This window comes from Penicilliopsis zonata (assembly GCF_001890105.1).
Source record: "Penicilliopsis zonata CBS 506.65 unplaced genomic scaffold ASPZOscaffold_3, whole genome shotgun sequence".
In the NCBI taxonomy this organism is placed as follows: domain Eukaryota; kingdom Fungi; phylum Ascomycota; class Eurotiomycetes; order Eurotiales; family Aspergillaceae; genus Penicilliopsis; species Penicilliopsis zonata.
In genome coordinates this window covers 658003-682646 of record NW_019208913.1, presented here as the reverse complement: position 1 = coordinate 682646, position 24644 = coordinate 658003, and the positions used below count along the sequence as shown (strand labels likewise).

The window sequence follows — 24644 nt, the reverse complement described above, 5'->3', positions numbered from 1 at the left end:
TTCTCGCTTCCCTGTCTACGTGGCCGGTGCCAGTCCTTTCCAACCCTTTGCATCTCCTCTCTTTCGGGCTTTCGGTCTCTGGCGTTCAAGCGGCCAACAAAGAGGGTTAATGACCTTACGAATCTGTCGTTCTCAAATCGCCCGTCGTATCTCGTCTCGGTCCCAGCAAACAGACCCGACCAGCACTTTCCCCGACTAGCAAGCTTGCTCCGTATGTCGGCTCCAGCACTACACTAGCTCACTTGCTGAGGTGTTTTTCTTCCCGAAATCTCTCTCGCCGGCCCCTGGCGGCCTGGCAGCACCCTCTCTCCCTGGATTTTGAAGGGCCTTGGTTGACAGCTCCTCCGAGGGGCGCCCAAGCATGGAACGGAACATTGATATATACGCCAGCAAGCTGGGGGACGAGAAGCTTGGTAGGGAATATGTGTGGGGGGGAGGAATGAGGAAAAAAAAAACCAACTGACTCGTCTTCTCCTCGGTAGATATCAAAGTCCGAGCAAATGTCGCGGTCGAACTGCGAGACAGCATCGAGCCGCTATGCTCTGGCGCAAGCTACCCGATATTCCTGGCGAAGCTGTGGCCGGTGTTCAAGACGATCTTGAAGGGGGACCCGGTCTTCACAAATATGTCCTATGAACAGGTGGGTTGGGAAGGAAGGAAACTCTGGTGAAGTGAAGAGGGACAGGTTTCGCTGATCGCTGTTCGAATACCGGTAGAAATTACGCAATTGCACACTCGAGACTCTCCACCGATTACCCACCGCTTCCCCCGACGCAGAACCGTACGCCGCGGACATGGTGGACCTATTGATGGACCTGGTGCGCATCGAAAACGAGGAGAACGCTGTGCTCTGCATGAAGACGATTATGGATCTGGAGCGACACCAGGCCAAGGCCACCGCGTCCAAGGTTCAACCGTTCCTCGAGCTCATCCAGGAGATGTTCCAGACCATGGAACAGGTCGTGCGCGATACCTTCGATTCCCCCGGCCAGGTGGCCCCCGCTGGCATGCCCTCGACCCCCGGCGCTTCGGCCCAGAATTTCCAGTCTCCGCGCCCAAGCTCGCCCGTCACCTCCGTGTCGGACCTGGGGTCGGACCAACAGTCCAGTAATGTGCTGCTGAAGGGCATGCAGTCCTTCAAGGTCCTGGCTGAGTGCCCGATCATCGTCGTCTCCATCTTCCAAACCCATCGGGCATCCGTCGCCGCCAATGTCAAGCTCTTTGTCCCCTTGATCAAGAGCATCTTGCTGTTGCAGGCAAAGCCGCAGGAGAGAGCTCATGCAGAGGCCGCCGCTCAAGGGAAAATCTTCACCGGTGTCTGCAAAGAGATCAAGAATCGCGCGGCCTTTGGCGAGTTCATCACCGCCCAAGTCAAGACAATGAGTTTCCTGGCATACCTGCTACGTATGTCCCATCAATTACAGGACTTTTTGCCCACGTTGCCCTCTGTGGTCGTGCGTTTACTACAGGACTGCCCGCGAGAGAAGTCGAGCGCGCGAAAGGAACTCCTGGTCGCCATTCGCCACATCATCAACATCAACTACCGCAAGATCTTCCTGGAGAAGATTGACGAGCTGCTGGATGAGCGGACATTGATCGGCGACGGCTTGACGGTCTATGAAGCGATGCGACCGCTGGCATACAGCATGCTTGCGGACCTCATTCACCACGTGCGAGATCACCTCAACCGCGACCAGATCCGTCGTACCGTCGAGGTTTACACCAAAAACTTACACGATGATTTCCCTGGCACCAGCTTTCAGACCATGAGCGCCAAGCTTCTCCTCAACATGGCAGAGAATATTTCCAAGTTGGAGGATAAGCGTGAAGCCCGCTATTTCCTGATCATGATCCTGGATGCGATCGGCGACAAGTTCGCCTCGATGAACTATCAGTTTGATAACGCCGTCAAGGTTTCCAAGGCGTACAAAGCATCAAGGAAGGAGTTTGAGCTCTCGTCGGAAAACTATCTTGTGGACAAGGATCAACCGCCTGACTGGGATGAAATCGACATATTTTCTGCCTCGCCCATCAAGACGTCGAACCCTGATCGTGGCGGTGATCCTGTATCGGACAACCTGTTTCTCTTCAAGAACCTGATCAATGGACTGAAGAACATCTTCCACCAGCTCAAGAACTGCAACCCGGATCACATCCAAATCGACCCAAGCAGCGTTCCGATCAATTGGTCGGAAGTCTCGTATGGGTACAATGCAGAGGAGGTCCAGGTCATCAAGAAGTTGTTCCACGAAGGTGCACGGGTCTTCCGGTACTATGGAGTCGATCAGCCTCCTCCAGAAAACAACTACTCGTCTCCCTTTGATTTCCTGGCCAGCCAGTATACTGCCCCGATGACCCGGGAGGAGAAAGAACTGCTGGAAAGCTTCGGCACCGTCTTCCACTGCATCGACACGGCCACTTTCCACGAGGTCTTCCACTCCGAGATCCCCTATCTCCATGAACTCATGTTCGAGCACGGGGCTCTCCTTCATCTGCCTCAGTTCTTCTTGGCCAGCGAGGCCACATCGCCGGCCTTCTCTGGCATGGTGCTCCAGTATCTCATGAATCGCATCCACGAAGTCGGAACGTCCGACATGACCAAGGCTAAGATTCTCTTGCGGATGTTCAAGCTCTCTTTCATGGCGGTGACGCTCTTTTCCGTCCAGAACGAACAGGTCTTGCACCCTCACGTCACGAAGATTGTGACGAAATGTATCGAGCTCTCCGTGACGGCGGAAGAGCCCATGAACTATTTCTTGCTGCTCCGTTCGCTCTTCCGAAGCATTGGTGGTGGTCGCTTCGAGCTCCTATACAAAGAAATCCTGCCTCTGCTTGAAATGCTCCTCGAGACCTTCAACAACCTGCTGCTTGCGGCCAGGAAGCCCCAGGAACGCGACCTCTACGTCGAGCTTACTCTCACAGTCCCCGCGCGTCTCAGCCATCTCCTCCCTCATCTGAGCTATCTGATGCGACCGATTGTTGTGGCCCTGCGTGCAGACTCTGATCTCGTGGGGCAGGGTCTTCGGACGCTCGAGCTCTGCGTGGATAACCTGACTGCTGATTACCTGGACCCGATCATGGCGCCCATCATGGACGAACTGATGATGGCTCTCTGGGACCATCTCCGACCACATCCTTACAATCATTTCCATGCTCATACCACGATGCGCATCTTAGGGAAGCTCGGAGGTCGCAACCGGAAGTTCCTGAACCATCCTCCCGAGCTGACCTTCCAGGCCTTCTCCGATGACAACCCCAGCTTCGATCTCAAACTCATCGGTCCCAGTGAGAAGCGACCTTTTCCCGTCGATATCGGTCTCGACCTGGCGATCGGCAAGCTGATGGAGGTTCCCAAGACCGCAGCAGCAAAGGCATCGGATAATTACTACAAGCAGCAGGCATACCGGATGCTCAGCGCCCAACTGAAGATCTACATTGGGTACGAGAACCTGCCAGATGACTTCGCCTCACTCTTGCGCCTCCAGGCAAATGATCTATTCGAGGGGCAAGTTGCCGGGGCTTCCGACATCATGGACAAGTCTGAGAGATCGAGTTCGATCCCAAAGAAGACAAAGCAGGAGGAGACGTTGAAGAAACTGCTGAAAGCTTGTATCTTCGCTACTACGGTTCCAGGCCTCGAGCAATCAGCAAAGACCTTTGTGGCAGATGTCTGTAAGCATTTCATGGTCGTTGAGGTTGGCCGAGCGCTCGCCCAGAACCGTCACAACCGCAAACCTTTTGACGTGCATAATGGCGAAGGCCCGATTCACCTGGATTCTCGTATCCTCGCTGAAGCTATCATCGAGTCGCTTTCGTCAGATCATGTCGAAGTACGTGAGGCCGCCCAGGCTGCCATGGAGGTCATGAAGGACGCGGCCACGGTGATATTCGGATCTTCCGAAAAGGCAGCGAAACTCCCTTTCTTTCACCATCTCGCACGCACGTTCTGCCATTGCTGCCATAGCGAAGAGTGGTTCACCAAGGCGGGAGGTAGTCTGGGGATTCATCTCTTTGCTACCGATCTCGACTTGGGCGATACCTGGCTCTATGAAAAGCAGACTGAGTTCGTCCGGGCCCTGTTGTATGTGGTCAAGGACACACCCTCCGACCTCCCTGCAAGTACCCGAAGCCGGGCACAGGAGACCTTGGACTTGATCCTCCGCAGATGCAACAAGAACGTCTCCAAAGATGATCTGAAGAACGAGAAGAGCCGATTATACTCTCTCTGTGGGTTCTTCGTCTACGAACTCTCACACATGAACAAATACGTCCGTGAGACATCACGGAAGAGCTTCTCAACCATTGCGAAGGTCATCGGGTGCCAGGTCTACGAACTTATCCTCCCGGTGAAAGATCGTTTGTTGCTTTCGATTTTCAATAAACCCCTGCGTGCACTACCTTTCCCAACGCAGATCGGTTTCATCGATGCCATTACTTTTTGCCTGAGTCTCCATAACGGCATTGTGACATTCAACGAGCCGCTGAACAGGTTGATGCTGGAGTCGCTGGCCCTCGCGGACGCAGATGACGAGTCCCTTGCCTCTAAGCCCAATGAGTTCAAAAATGCCGAGATGATTGTCAACCTCCGGGTCGCTTGTCTCCGTCTTTTGTCCATGGCGATGGGGTTCCCTGAATTCGCCAACACCCCTCAGAACACGAGTCGCGCCCGAATAATTTCCGTCTTCTTCAAATCCTTGTACTCGCGATCTCCGGATGTGATTGAGGCCGCCAACGCAGGTCTTCGAGATGTGCTCACACAGACCAACAAGCTTCCCAAGGATCTTTTGCAGAATGGCCTTCGCCCGATCCTAATGAACTTGCAGGATCCCAAGCGTCTCAGCGTGGCAGGTCTAGACGGGCTGGCACGACTGCTCACTTTGCTCACCAATTACTTCAAAGTTGAGATTGGGGCGCGTCTTTTGGATCACATGAAGGTCATCGCCGATGATGCGACTCTCCAAAAAGTGTCCTTTAGTCTGGTTGAGCAAAGTCCCCCGATGAAGATCGTCGCGGCCATATTTAACATCTTCCACCTGCTCCCGCCGGCAGCCACATCTTTCATGGAACACCTCGTCAATAAGGTACTGGATCTAGAAGACAAGTTGCGCAGAACGTGCAACAGCCCCTTTCGCAGGCCGCTTGTTAAGTATCTCAACCGATACCCGAAGGATAGTCTGTCCTTCTTCCAAAGTCGCTTCCACGAGGAGCGCTTTGGCCGGTTCTTCGGGCAAGTGCTAGCGGACCCAGAAAGCGAAGCCTTACGCTCGGCACTCGTCGCCGATACGGAGAAGTTTGTTTCCATCGCGTTCGGCGGCGAGCCTACGGAACATCAGAATACCGCCGCTATCAACGGGATCTACATTGTCCACTCCATCTGTACCCACGCATCCACCAAGAAATGGCTAGTGTCGCATGCGAACCTCAGAGCAAAACTTCTCAGCGCCGGACGGGACCTGGAGAGGAAACTGCGGAGCGACAAACTGGCAGTAAATGAACGGCTGCGAGTTGAACAGGCCGAGGACCAACTGATGGAGATCTTTACCATTTATCTAGGGGAGTCCCTTCAGGATCTGGACTTCCTTTTCGAGGTCATTGAAGGGCTCTCTGCGGATGAGCTGAAACGTACGCTGGCGTTCCCTAAGTTCATCTATCACCACATCATCACAAACGAGTCCATCGACTATCGGCGTTCTGTGATCATGCGATGCCTTGATCTCTATAGTCAACGGCCTTGTTCGCAAAAGACCAAGACCTATGCCTTCCGCCATCTGGTGAATCCAATCTTTGCCAAGGATGTGCAGACCAATTGGAACAGCCCACCAAATTCCCCTAAACTGATGGACAAGAGCATGACGGAATCCATTCAAGGCCGGCTTTGGAAGCCTCAGCTGGGAGATCTCAGTGATGAGTCTCACCAACCAGGAGTAGATCACTCTCGTATGGAACTGCTCCAGTTGTCTGCCTTGCTCATCAAATATCACCATCAAACCGTGCAGGACTCGCGCAAGGATATCATCAAGTTTGCATGGAACTACATCCGGTTGGAAGACACGATCAATAAATATGCTGCATACGTTCTTATCAGTTACTTCATCGCCCATTATGAAACGCCATTCAAGATTGTGATTCAGGTCTACGTGGCTCTACTTAGAGCCCATCAGAATGAGGGCAAAGCACTAGTCACCCAAGCTCTGGATGTTCTTGCGCCGGTCTTACCCACGCGCATATCGAACGCGAATGGCGGCAACCAAGGGGATGCACGGTATCCACTATGGGCAAAGTGGCCTCGACGCATCCTCGCCGAGGAAACCGCGAATCTACAGCAGGTGATGAGCATATTCCAGTTCCTGGTCCGGCAGCCAGATCTCTTCTATGATTCGCGAGAGCACTTTATTCCTCTCATTGTGCCATCGCTGATCAAAATCGCGACGCCGCCCAACTCGTCCAACGAGAGCAAGAAACTGGCCTTGAACCTCATCGGGCTCGTTTGGACCTGGGAAGAGAAGCGGGTCAAGCTGAGCAAGGACAGTGCCACGCCCAACGGGGCTCAGGACTCGCCGGTTTCCAAGAAGCGTAAGCTTGAGGAAACACCCGCGGCGTCCTCTCCATCACGAAGCCTTGGGCCCCCAGGATCCCGTGAACGCGCAGAGTATATGGTTACATCGGAACTTCGGGCTGCTATGACAAAATACCTGATCACCTTGATTACAACGATTCCCGAGCGATTCCCGGTTCCAGCGGCACGGATTCGCGAGTCTTCATCAACGAAACAGCAGCCCACAATCATGACCGGTGAGATGATCAAGAAAGCCGTTCATCTCCTCCGGAACCTCCTTTCGCCTGACTACTGGGGTGATATCGATGTGGACCTGTACCAGAAGGTGACGGAGCCAATTCTCGCTGGGGAGAAGGCCGACAAGCCGGATGAAAAGCACATCAATAGTATGATCAACGCGTTGCAGGTCATGCGTGTGCTTCTTTCTCACAAGCCCAACGATTGGATCATGGCTCGTCTGCCCTTGATTCAGAAGTTGTTTGAGAAGCCGTTGCGTTCTGAGAACCCAGAGATCCAAGATTCACTACACGGATTTGAGGATGAGATGGACGTTCCTGTGAAACTGCCTCCTCCCGTCCAGCGCGTTCTCGATGCTTTACCAGATGATCAGCCGGAGGACGAAGATGCGATGGACGTGGAGAACTCACCGTCTGAATTTGTGACGTACTTGTCGGCCATTGCTACGGAAACTCTCTCGGCGAACAACTACGTGTCGAGCCTGAATATCCTTTGGAGCCTATCCAAGAAGAAGCCCGCAGAGATGGATGTCCACATTCCCCAGGTCATGAAAGCGTTTTCTCAGAAGCTTGCCAAGGAACATGTCGCCGCCTGTGCGAACACCCAGCCTCCTAACCCCCAGCACGGTGCTAAACCCCTCGAGGAATCACCGGACCAGCAGGAATTCGAAATTGGAGTCGACTTGATCTTCAAGACCATCGAGCTGATCTCTGTGCGCATGTCCCACCTTGGAGAACAAAGGCGTCCGTTCCTGAGCGTTTTGGCGCAGCTCGTGGAACGTTCACACAACGTGAAGCTCTGCAGTAAGGTTCTAGGAATGGTTGAAACTTGGATCTTCCATTCTACCGAGTCATGGCCAACCCTCAAGGAAAAGACTGCCGTCCTGCACAAGATGCTTCTCTTTGAGTCTCGAACCGACCAAACCATGCTTAAGAAATTCCTTGACCTTGTGATCAGAATATACGAGGATTCGAAGATCACTCGCACTGAGTTGACAGTTCGGCTGGAGCATGCGTTCCTGATCGGTACCCGGGCGCAGGATGTCGAGATGCGCAATCGCTTTATGACCATCTTCGACAGAAGCTTAACCCGACTGGCCAACTCGCGTCTCAGCTACGTCTTGACGTGCCAAAACTGGGATACTCTCGCAGATTCCTTCTGGCTGGCTCAAGCCTCCCATCTGATTCTCGGCTGCGTTGACATGACAACTTCCGCAAGACTACACCCTGATGACTTCACCATCTACCCCTTGTCATTCCTTTTCGGTGGTGCTGAAAAGGACTCGAGAAGGACCGATGTCATGGTTGACACCCAACTCGAATCCTTCGTCGCCGATCGCAAGCGATTCATAGGAGAAATCGGCGAGGTCAAGGTTCGCGATCTGATCGAACCCCTCTGCCAGCTTCAACATACGGATTCCAATGTAGCCTACAAGCTGTGGACCACCTTGTTCGTCATCTTCTGGTCGACGCTGTCTCGAGAGGAGCGCAGCGATCTAGAGAAAGGAATGGTGACCTTGATCACCCGCGAGTACCACCAGAGACAGCTTGATAAGCGTCCCAATGTTGTTCAGGCACTTTTGGACGGCGCTGTTCATGCCAAGCCCCGGTTCAAGATTCCTCCCCACGTTATGAAGTATCTGAGCCGCACCTACGACGCCTGGTACACGGCTGCGACTTATCTCGAGGAAACGGCAATCAGCCCCATCATCGATACTCCCACGGTTCGTGAGAGTAACCTTGATGCCCTTGTGGAGGTTTACGCGGGACTGCAAGAGGACGACTTCTTCTACGGAACCTGGCGCCGTCGATGCAAGTTTGTGGAGACGAACGCTGCCATCTCATACGAACAACAGGGAATGTGGGATAAATCCCAGCAGCTGTACGAGAATGCACAGATCAAGGCTCGTTCTGGAGCCATGCCGTTCTCGCAAGGTGAATACTACCTCTGGGAAGACCATTGGCTGATCTGCGCCCAGAAGCTCCAGCAATGGGAGATTCTCAGTGATTTTGCCAAGCATGAGAATTTGAACGATCTGCTGCTGGAGGCCGCTTGGAGAAACATCGAGAATTGGCAGAGCGAAGGCAACCGTGAACAGCTTGAGTCGTTGATCAAGTCGGTTTCCGACGCTCCCACACCGCGTCGGACGTTTTTCCAGGCCTTCATGGCTCTCCTACAGTTCCACCTGAAGAAGGAGAACATCCAAGATTTCAATAACATTTGTGACGAGTCAATCCAACTCTCCATCCGCAAGTGGCTTCAGTTGCCAAAGAGAATCACGAATGCCCACATTCCAATCCTGCAGCATTTCCAGTTGCTGGTGGAATTGCATGACGCCAGTCACATCTGCACCAGCCTGTCACAGACCAACGAGCGGAACTTGGACACTAAGTCTGCGGAGCTGAAGCTCTTGCTTGGGACGTGGCGAGACCGCCTGCCAAATCTCTGGGACGATATCAACGCTTGGCAAGATCTTGTTACGTGGCGACAGCACATTTTCCAGCTCATCAACGCAACCTACCTCAGCCTTTTGCCTCCTCAGACAAACAATGTTGCTAGCAACTCGTATGCCTATCGCGGATACCACGAGACGGCATGGATCATCAACAGGTTTGCCCACGTCGCCCGCAAGCATCAAATGCCTGAAGTTTGTATCAATCAGCTCAGCCGCATCTATACCTTGCCCAACATTGAGATCCAGGAGGCATTCTTGAAGCTGAGGGAGCAAGCCAAGTGTCACTACCAGAATCCCAAAGAGCTCAATAGTGGTCTCGATGTGATCAACAACACCAACCTCAACTACTTTGGCGCGCAGCAGAAAGCCGAATTCTACACGCTCAAGGGCATGTTTCTTGCCAAACTTAACCATGTCAATGAGGCGAATGAGGCGTTTGGTGTTGCTCTTTACTACGATCTGAGACTCGCCAAGGCCTGGGCTGAATGGGGCCAGTACAGTGATCAGCGCTTCAAGGCTGACTCTACCGACTATGAGCTGGCTAGCAATGCCGTGAGTTGCTATCTGGAGGCTGCAGGCCTGTACAAGAACGCCAAATCCCGCAAGCTGCTGAGCCGCATCTTGTGGCTGCTTAGCTTAGACAACGAGGAAGGAAAGATTGCCAGCGCGTTTGAGAACTTCAAGGGTGATACACCGGTTTGGTACTGGATCACCTTTATCCCGCAACTTCTTACCAGCTTGTCCCATCGAGAAGCCCGCCTCTGTAAAGCTGTTCTCACTAAGATCGCCAAGCTCTATCCTCAGGCGCTCTTCTTCCTTCTCCGAACGAACAGAGAAGACATGCTTAGCATCAAGAAGCAGCACGATCAGAAGCAAGAGAAGCTTGCCCGTGCCAGGCAGCAAGCCTCTCCCAACATCCGCACGCCACAGTCGAATACGGACGGTGCCAATCCACAAAACACCCAGGCCGCAGCCACCGCCGGCGCCATTGCCAATGCTAACACGAACGCCAATACGCAGCAGCTGCCACAGAGCCAATCCCAGTCTCCGGCTCAGCCTCATCAACAGGCACCGGCTCCGAATCAGCCTCAGGCACAAGGGCAGGGACAGGTACCCTCGCAAGGGCAAGGACCTCAGCCTCAGAATCAACCCCAAGGCCAGCCGCAAGTTCAAGGGCAAGCACAGATGCAACAGCCTCAAACCCAACAACAGGGCCATCTTCAGGTTCCTGCCCCCAATAACGCTGGACAGCAGCAGAACGCGAATGGTACCAGCGCTGCAGAGGGCGATTTATCGAAGGAGCCCACCAGGAAGCCATGGGAGTATTCGGACGAGATCATGTCTGGTCTCAAAACCGCATTCCCTCTACTTGCACTGTCGATGGAGACAATGGTTGATCAAATCCACAAGAACTTTAAATGCCCTCCTGACGAAGACGCCTACCGTCTAATCGTCGCGCTGCTGAACGATGGATTGGCCTACGTTGGCCGTATGCCGGCATCATATGCGCAGGACTTCAAACTCCCTGTCGCCACCGAGGCCAACATCACCAGGTTTGCCGAGACCATTCTGCCGGCTCATATCCGCAAGTCCTTTGAAGCCGACTTCGTGATCAAAAAGCCAACGATGTACGAATACATCCAGAAACTGCGACGCTGGCGTGACCGATTCGAGGAGAAGCTCGACCGACGAACGCAGACACAGTTCCTTGAGTCGTACTCCCCTCACCTCAGCGAGTTCCGTTTCCTCAAGTTCGACGAGGTCGAAGTGCCCGGGCAGTATCTTCTACACAAGGACAAGAATCAAGATTTCGTTCGGATCGATCGGTTCCTGCCAGACATCGATCTGGTCCGTGGCATTGGGGTTTGTCATCGTCGTCTCAAAATCCGTGGCCATGACGGAAGCGTACATCAGTTCGCTGTCCAGCATCCTGCAGCTCGCCACTGTCGACGCGAGGAACGCATTCTCCAGCTTTTCCGCATCTTCAACGGTCTGTTGTCAAAGAGGAAGGAAAGCAGGCGTCGTAATCTGTACTTCCACCTGCCCCTCATGGTACCGTTGGCTCCTCACATCCGCTTGGTTCGTGATGACCCGTCGTACATCTCGATGCAGGGTATTTACGAGGATTACTGCCGGAGAGTGGGTATAAACAAGGATGAACCAGTGCTGTTCACTATGGAGAAGATGAGATCCCTGGCCGAGACTAAACAAAACGTGAGTTACCTTTTTTCTGGCTCGCTTACTTTTTTTTTTTTTTTTTGAATGAACGACCTGCTAACTACATCACTAGCGAACTCCGGATCAGCAGCAAGTCTTACGGACCGAGATCCTCACAGCCATCCAAGAGAAATGGGTGCCCAGCACGGTCATCTTGGACTACTTCCAGCAGACGTACCCTAACTTCTCGGACTTCTGGCTCTTCCGCCGGCAGTTCTCTTACCAGTATGCAGCTCTGGCATTCATCACCTACGTGATGCACATGGGCAACCGGTATCCCAACAAACTCATGATCTCTCGGTCTTCCGGCGATATATGGGGCACAGAGCTCATCCCATCCATCATCCCCGGCAAGGCCATCTTCCATAACCCGGAGCAAGTTCCCTTCCGTTTCACGCCTAACATCCAGACCCTCATGGGACCCATCGCGACGGAGGGTCTCTTCACCTGCGCCCTGATGGCCATCGCTCGCTGTCTTACCGAGCCCCGCCACGAGCTGGAACAGCATCTGAGTGTCTTCGTGCGCGATGAGATGATGTTCTGGGCAACTGCCCAGCACCGTGGCGTCCTGCCTGTCCCACAGCTGCGCGAGCTGGTCTATACCAACAGCGATGCATTGGTGAATCGGGCTGTGAGCCTGGCGAGCCCGCCGGAGGGTAATCTGCCAGCCAACCAGACAACCATCGATATGATCTCGCGGGCCGCAAATCCACAGTACCTAGCTTCGTGCGATGCCTTGTGGATGCCATACCTCTGAATCAGGAGACGGATCGGGATCTCTTCATTTTTCTTATTTGTGCTATTTACATTTCTTCTCTTCCTTCGGAGTTCTAGCGTGGCGCTCATGGCAACGGTATTATCTCTCTGTATGGATATGATAATGAGCTTGATTTCTTGCTTTCATGGGTTTTTTCCCCCCCTTTTTCTTCCAATTTCAACCTTGCTATTTGTACTATCAGAATCCATGACCTTTATCTGGGGAGAAATCCTAGTAAAGATAATTCTTAGTCTTCATTGATCCATCTGTCTAGGACTTCTAGGCTTTCAAAATGATAAATATTATTATCAGAGGAAAAAAAATATCATTGCTTACATCCACTAGCCTATATGCATCCCAGAACCGAAACGCCAATCATAATCGCGTGAATATGCTATTTTACCATGTTTTACACCAGCGATGGCTTCTTCTTGATTCCCAAGCTGTTGACGAGCGGCTTCTTGGGTCTCTTGACTCGGGCAAAGGAGGGTGGTGGCGGAGGAGGCATATCTTTCTGTTCTGGCGCAGTGGCGCTGCCGGACGATGAGGAACCACCGGGAAGCAGGTCGTCATCAACGAGGCGCTTGACACGTTCGCCGGACTCGGTCATGAATGCGCGACGCGCCGTCTCCTCGTCCTCCTGTTCGGCTTTAAGGCGGTCGGTGTCGACTTCGTCACGGACCTGAGATAGCGCAGCCTCCTCGCCCCGACCCAACTCGTTGCGTTCGATGCGCGCGTTCCGCGTGCGGATCTCATCCAGGGCGTCCGCGATGGCCATCTCCCGCTTTGAATCCAGCATCTTCTCCTCCAGTTCAGCCATCTTGTCGCGCTCCAACTGTTCTTGTTCTTCGTTCTGTTCACGCTCAAGTCGGTCTAGAGTCTCTTGCTCGGTTTCATTGTAGTTCTGCGCCTTGGGATCGCGCCACACCTCAAAGTTGCGTTTAGCCCCGCGTTCGCATATATAGTCCATCTGAAGAAACCCGGTCAGTTATATGGGTCGAGAAAATGACCTCATATAGAAGTTTCATGCACTAACATTCTTTGGGTCTGTCTTGAAGGTGATCTCTGCGCTGCATCTCGTGCACCGGATGTAGAATCGGTAAATGGTGATCGACAGGTATTTCTCATCGGTCGTTTCTTTCCGAGCGTTGAACTTGCGGCCTTTATAAATATATTCTCCTAGATAATTGTCAGTTTGCCTCTCTCTCTCTCTCTCTCTCTCTCTCTCTCTCTCTATCTGTCTTCCCCTCGCTCGTTGCCGCGACTCACCACATTGTGTACATTTCATCGAGAACGGTGCCATCAAGCGTACTGTGATAACCTTGGGCCCGGTCTGCCGCAAGTGCTTCGGCGTCCGAGTGATCGCCGACGGATCGAAGTCCGGGGGATAGTATTTGGCTGTTTTTGGCCTCGATTAGCACGTCTGCGATAGCTTCGCTGCTTCTAAAAGCACCCACCGAAGGAGGGGCAACTTACTCAGAACCTTTCGCTCAGACATGGTGAATGACGCTCTCTAGCAGCTTCTGGTTTTGTACGGGGCTGTGGAAGCCTCCAAAGACTGGACAGAGCTGTAGTGTTGAAGTATGAGGTTGACTTGGTGGAAGACGGCGGCGAAATACCAGCCAGGCACGTGACTGTCCCGGTCGAGCCTCAAGAATCACAACATCAACAGTGAGAAGAGGAGGCAGTTACACTCGACGACCGCGACAACAAGGCCGTGAACTGCGAATCCAAGACCACAATTGAGGATGTATCCATAGTGTCTGACCCCCCGGCCTTTCTCTTTCCCTTTTCTTGGATATTTCGACCTCTGCGTGCCGCACGGGCCAGGCTAACGTCGCGCCTGCAACAAAAAGACCCTGGAGCATTGTTTGGCCTCACTTGTCGGCGCTGGTGCACCTTGAAAGCGCGTCTATCTCGATCTGAGGTCTCTAGGCTGGGTTCTCCATCCTCCAGGGACCCCGATACCGCTCTACTCGCGCCATTATATGAATCGCCCAGTCGCAATTCCCCCACCATCTCGAGCCCCTCGTTCCCCTCGTTCCCCTCGGTCGTATGGTCATCGGCACCTACTGGAGCCAACTGTGAATGAATGGTGCTCTCAGTGACGTGCGGGTTCAGGAGAATATAGCCATGGAGAAGTTTCTGCGGTCGTGGCGACAGGATGCGCTGAACCGCGGCCAACACGATGCGGCGATCTACATTGGGGATAAAGTGCTTGCCTTGACGAGTGAGAGACATCGTGTCCGTTTCCGTGAATGGAGAAAGAGAAGTTTGACTGATATGTGATTTTCTGCTTCTAGATAGCGATTCCGACGCCTTCTGGCTGGCCCAAGTGCACTTCTCCAACAGCAACTACACGCGGGCATTGGCGCTGCTCTCACGCAAGGATTTGATCGCGCGGAGCACTGCGTGTCGGTATCTAGCAGCTCACTGCTATATTAAACAGAACTACTTTGAGCAGGCACTGTCAGTGCTGGGAGACCACAATCCGACCCATCTGATCAGCAGTGGCAGCAGCAACAGTCGTCGCAAGTTTCAGCACCTCAATGGCAACAGCCATGTCACCCTGCGTAATGGCAAGACTACTGCGTCTCGGTCGGACCGTGCCGACCGCAGCGAAGAACGGGAGCGTGAGGATGCCAACAATATCAGATTCGAGGCGGCTATGTGCTATCTACGAGGGCTGTGCTTTGCCAAACAAAATGCCTTTGATCGCGCGCGAGACTGCTACAAGGATGCTGTGCGCATAGACGTGCAATGCTTCGAAGCGTTCGACCAGCTGATGAAAAACTCTCTCATGTCACCCGCGGAGGAGCTCCAGTTCCTCGAGTCGCTCGACTTTGACTCCATCTCCGCTCCGGACCCGTCTACGGCGCAGGAAGCGGCGCACTTCACGAAAATGCTCTACACAACTCGCCTGTCCAAATATTCATCGCCAGCGATTCTTTCAGATGCGACGGAGACCTTGTCGACACACTATAACCTCGCGGAAAACCCAGATATCCTCCTGTCGCGCGCCGAGGCCCTGTATACTCAATGTCGGTTTGCTGAAGCGCTAGAACTGACTTCCTCCATCTTGGCGTCATCCTCGCAAGCGTCTTCAGCGCTTTCCACAGCGCCCCATCTTCCGGGCCAAAGCCACCTCGGTCATCCCCCGGCTGTGTATCCGCTTCATCTTGCCTGTCTCTACGAAACAGGAAACACCAACGCCCTCTTCCTTCTGGCGCATACCCTTGCGGACAACGCACCGGAGGAGTCTTACACGTACCTGGCTATCGGGGTGTACTATCTTTCCGTATCTAAAATTGCCGAGGCCCGCCGGTTCTTCTCAAAGGCCTCACTACTAGACCCGCATTCGGCGCCGGCATGGATCGGATTCGCCCATACCTTCGCGGCCGAGGGCGAGCATGACCAGGCGATTGCCGCATACAGCACGGCTGCGCGACTCTTCCAGGGTAGCCACCTACCGCAGCTGTTTTTAGGCATGCAACACCTGGCCCTGAACAACATGTCGCTGGCCCACGAGTATCTCTGTGCAGCCTACGCCATGTCGACTGGCTCGGCTTCCGGGTCGATGCCCGTGATATCTGCTGAGCCTTCTGCGGGTCTCTCTCCATTAGGGGGCGATCCCCTTGTCTTGAATGAACTTGGCGTCGTTCTATACCACCAGAACCACCTGGACGGCGCCGTCGAACTCTTCCGGCAGTCCCTCTCCCTGGCCACGACCCTTCACTGTGAGCCGGGCGCGTGGGTGGCCACACGTGCCAACCTTGGCCATGCTCTCCGTCGAGTCGGACGCTTTCCGGATGCCCTGATTGAGTTTGAGGAGTGTCTCAGGGTCGGTGCGGGCGGAGCCAGCCTTGGCTACAGCACATCCCTGGGTGGCAGCGGGGGTTCAAGCGCCGGATTCGCTACCTCTTCTGGGGTCGGTGGATACGAGGATCGTGGCCTGGTGGGCTCTCTATACACTTCTCGTGGCCTGGTGCTGTTGGAAATGGGCCGCACCATGGAGGCCGTTACCTCTCTACATGAAGCAGTTCGCGTACTTGGGGCTAGCGGCGGTGGGGATGCAGCCGGTGGAGCGGGTATTGCTGGCACTCTGCTCTCACGCGCACTAGAGATTTGGGCTCTAGAAGGCCGTGGGAAGGAAAGGGCGTCGGCTTTCTCTCCGTTCGATCCCCAACCGGGCCACATTCCTAGTCGCAGTTCGACACGGTCATCGCGCGAAAAGGGGAAATCCTCCAGGAGCAACCGCAATGTACAATACGCCGATGAATGGACAGACGAGGTGCCCGATCTAAACGCCACAGTCAATGGTGCTGGTGCTGGTGTCGTCGACACACTTGAAGAGAAAGTAGAAATGGAGCTGGATGCCGAGGCCGACGGTCTCCTCCACCAGGCCCTGGATCGTGTACGGCCCGCCCGCACCATGAGGAACAACAGACAAGCCATTTCCAGGATGACAACCATGAGTCCAGATACGGAGATGAACGAGATGACACCTGCTCCGGCCAGTCGGGGCCGTAGCACTCGCTCCACTCGCAGCCATAGCAGGCAGCTAAGTGGATCGTGAGTGCTGGTCAAGTCGGCAGTCAGCCCCCTCTATTTATTCCACGACCGACGGAGTAGTAGTGCTCCTTCGGGTCTCAATTATCGGCTTTCCTTTAGCTTTCTCTTTCTATCATCCCCCTGCATTGCGAGGCGTTTCTTTCTTGGGCTCGGTTTTGCCACGTGTGCATCCCAGCTAACATTGGTCATCTTCAATACCTTGTGGCACCGGGGTTTCGGTGGGTTGCATCAATTGCCTGGGATTGGAATCGGTTTTGTCTGATTGGGGCAGTTTCAATGTCAAACCCTATCTTATTTTTTTGGAGTCTGTAATGCATTCTTTGCCCTCCTGTCCGCTACATGGAGATTATTATCATTAACATGATATTTATTATTATTATTATTATTCTCTAACTAGTATCCAGTCAAGCCCCCAAAGTAACATGATCATCGTGTACAGATGTATTTACTATAACATAGGATTCTTATCTACAGTACATTACAAAAATATCCGTCATGTACATACCATCTCTAGATATTTCATCTACTTCAATCATCGGCATAAGAGGAAAAGCCCCTCCCACCCCTTAGTTCTCATCCGGGGGAGGAGGATACTTCTCGCGCCAGCCTTGGCCCCAAACTTGGGTGATGATGACGCCGGCAAAGCCAGCGGCGATGATGGCAGCCTGGCAGCCGAAGACGACGGCGGCACCGTTGAGGGCAACCCATTGAAGCTGGAAGTAGACGACGCAGAAGCCGCCGGTGGTACGCCAGAAGTTGACGATGCTGGAGACGAGGGCGACGTGCTTGGGGAAGCAATCCATCATGTAGGCGCTGATGGCGGTGGTGGCGGTGACGGTGGCGGCGTTGTACATGGCCCAGCCGAAGGCCAGGGCGACCCAGTGTAGGCCCTTCCCCAGGCTTTCGCCGATGAGGACCATGGAGCAGATGGCGAAGACGGCGGCCGGGTAGAAGGCCCAGAGACGGCGCTCGGGGACCCAGACGCCGTTATGCTTACGGAGGTACGAGTTGCAGAGCCAGTCGTTGAAAAAGTGGCCCCAGATCTCACCGAAGAACCCACCGATGGCGGGAGCCAGGTAGAGGAGGGCAACGCCGTAGGCGCCAAAGGAGAGCGGTGGCACGACGACAAGCTCGGGAATGGTTGTGGCGAGTCCCACAGACCACATGGTCACGAACATGTAATAAGTCATGGCTGTGTAGCGTGTGTTAGTTTAGCGAAGAGAAAGGGGGGAGGATGTTCCATCTCTTCCCTCCACTACTCACAGATAATGAGGACGTGGGGCTTCAAGCCGATGCTAAAAGTGTCCTTGAGCACAGTGAAGACGCCCGGTCGGCCCTTGGCCTGTATTCCGGTGATGCCCGTAAGAACCTTCAGCTGGTCGACGACAGACTTCTTCTGCTGCGGCTGAGTCTTCGGGGTATCCAGGGTCTCGGCATCGTACAGGGTCTCTTCACCAAGACAGGCGGTCAACAGGAAGCTAAACCCATACATGGCAGCCAGAATGCCAAAGTCCTGGCGCCAGTTCAGGCGGGTGATAATCAGGGCCGCACAGAACGGGCCCATGAAGGGACCAGCAAGAAAGGCATAACTCCAGATGTTGATTTTGCGGGTCCGTTCAGAGAAGGAGTACATGTCATGAATGATCGAGAGACCAATGATCTGGGGGGCGGTGTTGACAAGGCCCTCCACGGTACGAGCGGCAGTGAAACCGGCAAAGTTGCGAGCCAATGCGCAGCCGATGACGACAACGCAGGAGAGGAATTGAGACCAGAAGAGGACGGGCAAACTGAGCAATGAGTCAGTAAGGTGGACATGGAACCACACGGCCCATGGATGAGGAAAAAGGGGTATTACCGGCCAAACCGCTGGGTCAGGGGGACAGCGAAGAGACCACCAGCGCCCTGCAAGAAGACACCACCACTCAAGCTGCTGCTGACAGAGGCGGCGGTCATGTTCCAGTAGACCGCTTGCGATTCAAACAACGGCGATCCCCAGGTCATACCCCAATCGGTCAACAGAGCAGCAACGCACAGCACGACCAGCATGCGCCGCTTCCTGCTTTCTGACCAGTATTGAGGGTTGTTGGGGTCAGAAGGACCTCTGGCATCCAGAGGTGCCTGCTTCTCGTCTCTGCTGTCATGGTCCTGGGAAACAGATTCCACGGCCGGAGTCTGGGGCTTGCCTTCCTCCATTTTTTGACAGTGCCTTGTTGGCTTTCTTTGTCTGGGTTCTCCTGTCCTTGTACCGATAATTGAACCACCAAGGTCAGACCACAGAGCAAGATGAAGCAGAGAAAGAAAGAGGGAAGGAGGGGAGGAGGGGTGAGGGGGGGAAAGGCCGAGCAACGAGATATAAACCCTCCCCTGTCAAACCGGCCGGAAAATAAAAAGATAACGGTGCCGCGATATCAACGGTGTTCGTCCGGAATTCACCCGGCCGGCCTCTCTAGAAACCAAACACACCAAATCTTGCGTGGTGGCGCGGTGGATTGGTTATACCTACCTCAGACTCCGAAGCACCCTAACTACTGTGGTAACCCTGCAGGCTTGCAACGTGGTCAGCGTTCCTGCATTGGTGACAAGGCCCAGGCCAGACCAGGCCGAGGAGCAACGGCAAATGCTGTTCCGTGTATAGCACCGGCAGGGAGATGATGCATCATGCTAGTCACATAATAGTTACTTCATCAGTAGCTAGTTAGCACTAGTTGAAAGATTTATCCAGTGGTGAGGTAACATTCGTGAGAGACCACATCGATAGAGAAGTAACGAAGGAACGACTCTGAACTCTGGACTCTGGACAGGATAGGTGACTGGCTAGTTACGGAGTACTAGTGACCTCTTCCAAGGTGTCTCCGCTAGGCAGAGACTGATATTGAATCCTCGAGGCAAGTAGAGATGAGAGAGGTGCGTGGAAATACTCGGGGCCGAAAGGAATCCGCTGTAGTCCTCGACAAGGATTCAAGCCCACCGGCCAAGGATCGTAATTTATGTAGTATAACTTCTCTGGTGATCCACCTGTATAGATTTTTGATAAAAACTTTGTTTGGTTCGTATAGAGCCATCCGCCTGGCGAAAACCGCAGGAAAATAGATGAAGAGGAGCTGTGGAAGGAATCAAAAGTGAAGCTGAAGTCGTCGATTCGAGTCAGGTGAGATGAGATCATGTGAGATCATGTGATGTCGCTTATGTAATGGATGTTTGCATCATGTTTGTCTGTTTGCAGCGTACGGTACAATAAACAACTCCCCCGGTCTAAGGATCACCCAAAAAAGGGTTTGTTTACGCAATGCCCAGCAATTAACTACAGGACGCCAACCGTTCTAGTGGGAAATCAGCCACGCCTCCTTAACCCTATCAGCGAGGCCTCTGGCTAGAATTTTCAACGAAGTCGAATTAGAAACAGGCGGAGTCTTCGGGAGGCGACGGCAGTGGGGTTAGTGAACCATTCGCCCACGGCACGGAGGAACACACGGACAGCACGTTCAAGAATCAGAATGATGGCATTGCAGATCGGCATTCCCAAGATGGAGTGCTTTCAGTAAGTTATGCGAGACAGTCCTGGATCGTGGAGGATGTGCTGATTCAATAAATTGGATCGATAAGGACCGTTGCCCGCCTGCCACAGACCACTTTCGCAACGCACGACGCAGGGAGCCTCCACCAGCTGGAGGATTTGGTCGGTTTTACCTATTTCAAAGGACGAAGTCTACGAAATACAAAAGATCTCCAGAGACCTCCCCCTTCCCAATGCACACGCACTGGTGGAACCAATAGCTAATGAGTGGCCTGATGAGTAAGAGATTTCACCAGGATCGCTGCATTCCAAGGGGACGCCGTCGAATTGCAGCGGCGAGTTCTTGTGTCCACCACTGTCCACTCCCTTGCCCAGGGTGGAATTTGCTAACGAGGACCAGATCCCCCCCCCCTAGCAGGGTTGGTTCCTGGATTCTCCTATTGCTGTACTCGGCTCTTCAATGATCCAAACGGAGTATTACTCCCAGCCAGCCGGCAAGAATCCTGGCAAAGCCTTGACAGGGGTAAATAAAGAAAAAGGCCCAGAGCAAGCCTCATTAATTTAATCAAAATAATAACGCCGACGAAGGATATGCTATCTTGGCCAGTGGTCTTCCTCTTCCTGGTCTGGTCTTGGTATCGGAACACGGAGCAGTTACCACCTGGCCGGTGTCTTTAATATGGAGCAATAATAACTAATAACTATTTGCCTGGAGCCGACTGATAACTTCGGAGTAGGTACCTGAGCTAGCCCTCGGTGCATACACGCCTATTTTATTACTATACGCCGAGGGGACGCCGATTTGTGAACGAGTTTGTTCTTCTCATGTCGTCTTGTGTGGGTTGGCGTTGGAACTCACCTCATCACCCATCGCGGTTTCCCCTGCTTGACCATTTCTGCCATGTATAATCCTTACGGCGATGAACTGGTTCGCACCACCTGGGCCATCGGGGCGGTCGCCCTTCTGATCATCGTATTGCGAGTCATTGCCAAAATCCGTCTGCACCAGCTAGGGATAGACGATTATCTCATGCTTCTCGCCCTGGTACGCTATCCATCGTCCTCGTGGTGCTGTGCTGTGGAAGGCTTGAAGCCTCGCTGACCACTGACTGAACTTCCAGGCCTGCATGTTTACCGGCAATGTGATGGTCACCCTGGCTGTGCACTACGGTGTGGGCCGGAACATCGTCGATCTCTCCAAATTCGAGGTCATCCATGCCCTGAAGTTCGATTACTTTGCTCAGACTTTTGGGCTGGCAGGCTCCTGCTTTAGCCGTGTCGCCTTCATCTACTATCTAATCGGGCTACTGGCCACCAAGAAGATCTATCGTAACATCCTCTGGATACTGATGGGCTCGCAATTTGTCTCTCATTTCCTCTGCATTCTCTTCATCTACATCCAATGCCCCACCAATGTACAAGCTATATGGGATCCCTATATCGAAGCCAACTGCTGGCCTAGCCACGTGCAGTCCGACTATGGATACTTCCAGGGCGCCCTCAACACGGCCACCGACCTCTATCTTGCCGCCTTCCCCACCTACGTCTTCTGGAGTCTGAAGCTCGAGCTACGCCTCAAGATCAGTTTGATGGTCCTGCTCAGCCTGGGCTTGTTGTACGTGACTTTTCTTCCCCCCCCGTTCTATTCCACCGCTAACAGTTCTGATCCTTGGCCAGCGCCATGGGTGCTTCCCTTGTCAAAACCATCCAGGTTCACGTCCTCGCCGAAAGCTCCGACCCCACCATTGTCACAGTGACACTCGTTCGCTGGCTGTATATCGAGATCTATCTGGTCATCATCACTGCCTCGATTCCCACCATCCGCGTCCTCGTCATGTCTGTGCGCAACCTCTCGTCGAACCGCTCCAACACCCACGAGCTAAACTCGCGGTATGCTGAGAACTCACGCTCGGTACTTGATAGCCACAAACGTGGCTCCCGGTCACGAATGGGAGGGCTGTACTCGAAACACGTAGACGAGTCAGGGGACGGAGGGAGCGAGGAGAATATTCTCGGCGAGCATGGGATCACCAAGTCAGTTGACATCCGGGTGACGGTAGGTGTAAACAATGAGTAATTTACTCTCTTTGCCAAAAGAAATAATGCCTCTCTCTTTCCCTTCTTTATCATTCTCTCAGTCTCTTTTTTTTCAATTCCTCCCCCCCCCCCCCCTTCGCTCTCCTTCTACCATTTGACTTTCAAAATTAGTCTGTACATAATATTATTATATTAGAAGAACGAATAGATGGTCACGAAATATAGTCTTTTTACGCTACTGCTTCCATTTTGATACAGATGTAATAGTAAAGTAAATGTCAGTTGATCATTTTAGGTACTATGTAGTTGGTTGTTTGTATGTGGTGACGAGAGCAACGACAGCTTAGTAGAAGTTAGACCCCAGATTACAATTAAGATACTTTATTTCCCATGACTAACTTGTATATGACCTATGGTAGAAAACCAACAATATTGAATTGAGAAAAAGAGCATCAGTACAATAAATAGTCGATGGTTACCTGGGTAGATCGAAGGTCGGCGTTTTGCCGAAGGCTCTACTTTATGTCAATTATTGGCAGCTGCCAATGATCCGGTCCCGTAGCATAGTCGGTTAATGCGCTAACCTTATACTATATATACTAACCATATATATTCTATGTTAGATATCCTGGGTTCGAGTCCCAGCGGGACCATTTTTGCCATTCGAATTAATTAATTTTCTCCACTTTGTCGCTTTTTTGTCTTGAAGATGATAATCTATTATATTCTTTTTATCCTTGGGGGTTTTTTTTCTGCTTATACTTTCTTGTAAATCTCCCTCTGCTATCTGCTTGTGCCCTCTGCACTGCATTCGGAGTCTACTGAGATCTGTAGTCGACCCTCTATGAGCATGTAGATTCCAACAGCAGCCTTGGGGGAGGTGTTGGGCAGCGGATCAGGATTATTTGTTCCAAGGGAAGATAGATGTGGGTAGGTAGATGTATTGTTGTTTGAATAATGGCCATATATACACGGCTTCGTTTGACCCAGCCATGTCTGTCTATAATTATACAACCACCACCACCATTCTTTCTCCAACCAGATCTATTCATCATTTCCCTTGGACTTTCCTACCAAGAAGGTGCATGCTACATACCGACCCAGTGCTCTCGTAGCACAGAGAAACCCTTCCACTGCGTAATCATGAATCGCGTCTGCCTGTTCATCGTCGAGGATCTACGTTAGTCTAGCACCCTCAGAGTACGGACATCCAACTAGATAGTAGTAGCATAGGCACTTACTTGGTGGTCGTGACAGTCAATAGCCACACAAGCCCGGTACTCTATAGGTACTCCGTACTACTGTTCACAATAATACCGTGGTAGCCTGCTTGGAAGTCCAACGTAGCTGCACTGCCTGGATTATAGTTACGTCATGTGATACATCATGTGATGTCAGATCAGATGATTGTTCTCGTCCAAGTCCGCCCGACGCCTGCCGGAAAAGGCAAAATGAAAACAGAGAAAACACACCCTCGAGGAAGTGACTCACGAAGCCCAAGTTGCTTCTATGCAGCCCGAATCACGCTCCCCCGACCTTCCTGGTACCAGTCATGCGAAGGATGATGGTAAGTAAACACTGGCCGTTTTTCAGGCTGCAAAGGGCAGTTGGTTGGTGGTTGGTGGCTAAGAGCAAGAAGGCCAGGTAAGTTCACCTCTCTTCCTCTGGCCTACCCAAACAGTGTCTACAGTGTCCAGAATCGGATGGGCGGCCGAGAGGATCTGGATGCTGGCTGGTATCCAACGTCATTGGCGCGGAGCCATGTCACTGTGTTCCGCAAGCGATGTGCGGCTTGGTTCGAACGTACTGACTGGATAATAGGTGCTACTAATCACACCTTACTCCGTACTCGACATCCTGCAGTAGTGTGCTGATACGCTCCATACTGAAGTCATGTACCGGGCAGGGCCAACAAGTCGTCGAAGACTCGCAGTCAGAGACTGGGCTCTGGGTCTTCTGCTTCTTGAAGGAGTTAGATGACCACGCTGCGGGCAAGACTGGCTGTCTTTTCGACAATGTCTTCTCTGCAGCCATCCGTGGTGTCTGGGAGAATGGCCGGGTTTCGCTGAACAAGGGTTTCGGGAGTGACAGTGTCCAATCGCTACGAAACAATCCATCTTTGGTACCTCACAGGTACCTCTCCCTCTACTATGCCCTGCGTCAAATGAAAGGGATCGAAGGCCAGTGACCGGAAACGGCTACTGTCATTGCTAACGCCATTGGGTCATCCTTCGCCGGTGATTTCTTATCTCAATGGCATCTCGAGCTATGAGTGATCACATTCAGCTGCGGTACAAGC

General features: G+C 52.9%; 5 protein-coding genes and 1 non-coding gene across 6 annotated transcripts; 4 read left to right on the top strand and 2 right to left on the bottom strand.

Moving 5' to 3' along the window:
* The first annotated feature begins 368 nt into the window (after window positions 1–368).
* Window positions 369–12427, top strand: ASPZODRAFT_1370320 (hypothetical protein). Its single transcript, XM_022724195.1, has 3 exons — window positions 369–640; window positions 717–11462; window positions 11539–12427. The coding sequence occupies exons 1-3, from the start codon at window positions 626–628 to the stop codon at window positions 12220–12222; spliced, it is 11445 nt and encodes a 3814-aa protein (XP_022583507.1). The 5' UTR covers window positions 369–625; the 3' UTR covers window positions 12223–12427.
* A 204-nt stretch (window positions 12428–12631) lies between these two features.
* Window positions 12632–13720, bottom strand: ASPZODRAFT_60874 (hypothetical protein; the record flags this gene model as incomplete). Its single annotated transcript, XM_022728951.1, has 4 exons — window positions 12632–13192; window positions 13259–13401; window positions 13492–13620; window positions 13699–13720. The coding sequence occupies 4 exons, from the start codon at window positions 13718–13720 to the stop codon at window positions 12632–12634; spliced, it is 855 nt and encodes a 284-aa protein (XP_022583506.1).
* A 621-nt stretch (window positions 13721–14341) lies between these two features.
* ASPZODRAFT_129363 (hypothetical protein) lies at window positions 14342–17004 on the top strand. Its single transcript, XM_022722245.1, has 2 exons — window positions 14342–14452; window positions 14526–17004. Exons 1-2 carry the CDS (start codon window positions 14356–14358, stop codon window positions 16796–16798), a joined length of 2370 nt encoding a protein of 789 aa, XP_022583505.1. The 5' UTR covers window positions 14342–14355; the 3' UTR covers window positions 16799–17004.
* Window positions 17005–17079: 75 nt separating this feature from the next.
* ASPZODRAFT_1370324 (hypothetical protein) lies at window positions 17080–19299 on the bottom strand. Its single transcript, XM_022724196.1, has 3 exons — window positions 18650–19299; window positions 18058–18581; window positions 17080–17986 (listed from the first exon to the last, which is right to left on the bottom strand). The coding sequence occupies exons 1-3, from the start codon at window positions 18985–18987 to the stop codon at window positions 17361–17363; spliced, it is 1488 nt and encodes a 495-aa protein (XP_022583504.1). The 5' UTR covers window positions 18988–19299; the 3' UTR covers window positions 17080–17360.
* Window positions 19300–21209: 1910 nt separating this feature from the next.
* ASPZODRAFT_139946 (hypothetical protein) lies at window positions 21210–22385 on the top strand (the record flags this gene model as incomplete). The annotated part of the gene is made up of 3 exons (XM_022724612.1): window positions 21210–21353; window positions 21430–21923; window positions 21986–22385. 3 exons carry the CDS (start codon window positions 21210–21212, stop codon window positions 22383–22385), a joined length of 1038 nt encoding a protein of 345 aa, XP_022583503.1.
* Window positions 22386–22897: 512 nt separating this feature from the next.
* On the top strand, window positions 22898–22998 carry ASPZODRAFT_t53. The gene has a single exon. It is a non-coding gene; the product is annotated as a tRNA-Ile (tRNA).
* The last annotated feature ends 1646 nt before the right edge of the window (window positions 22999–24644 follow it).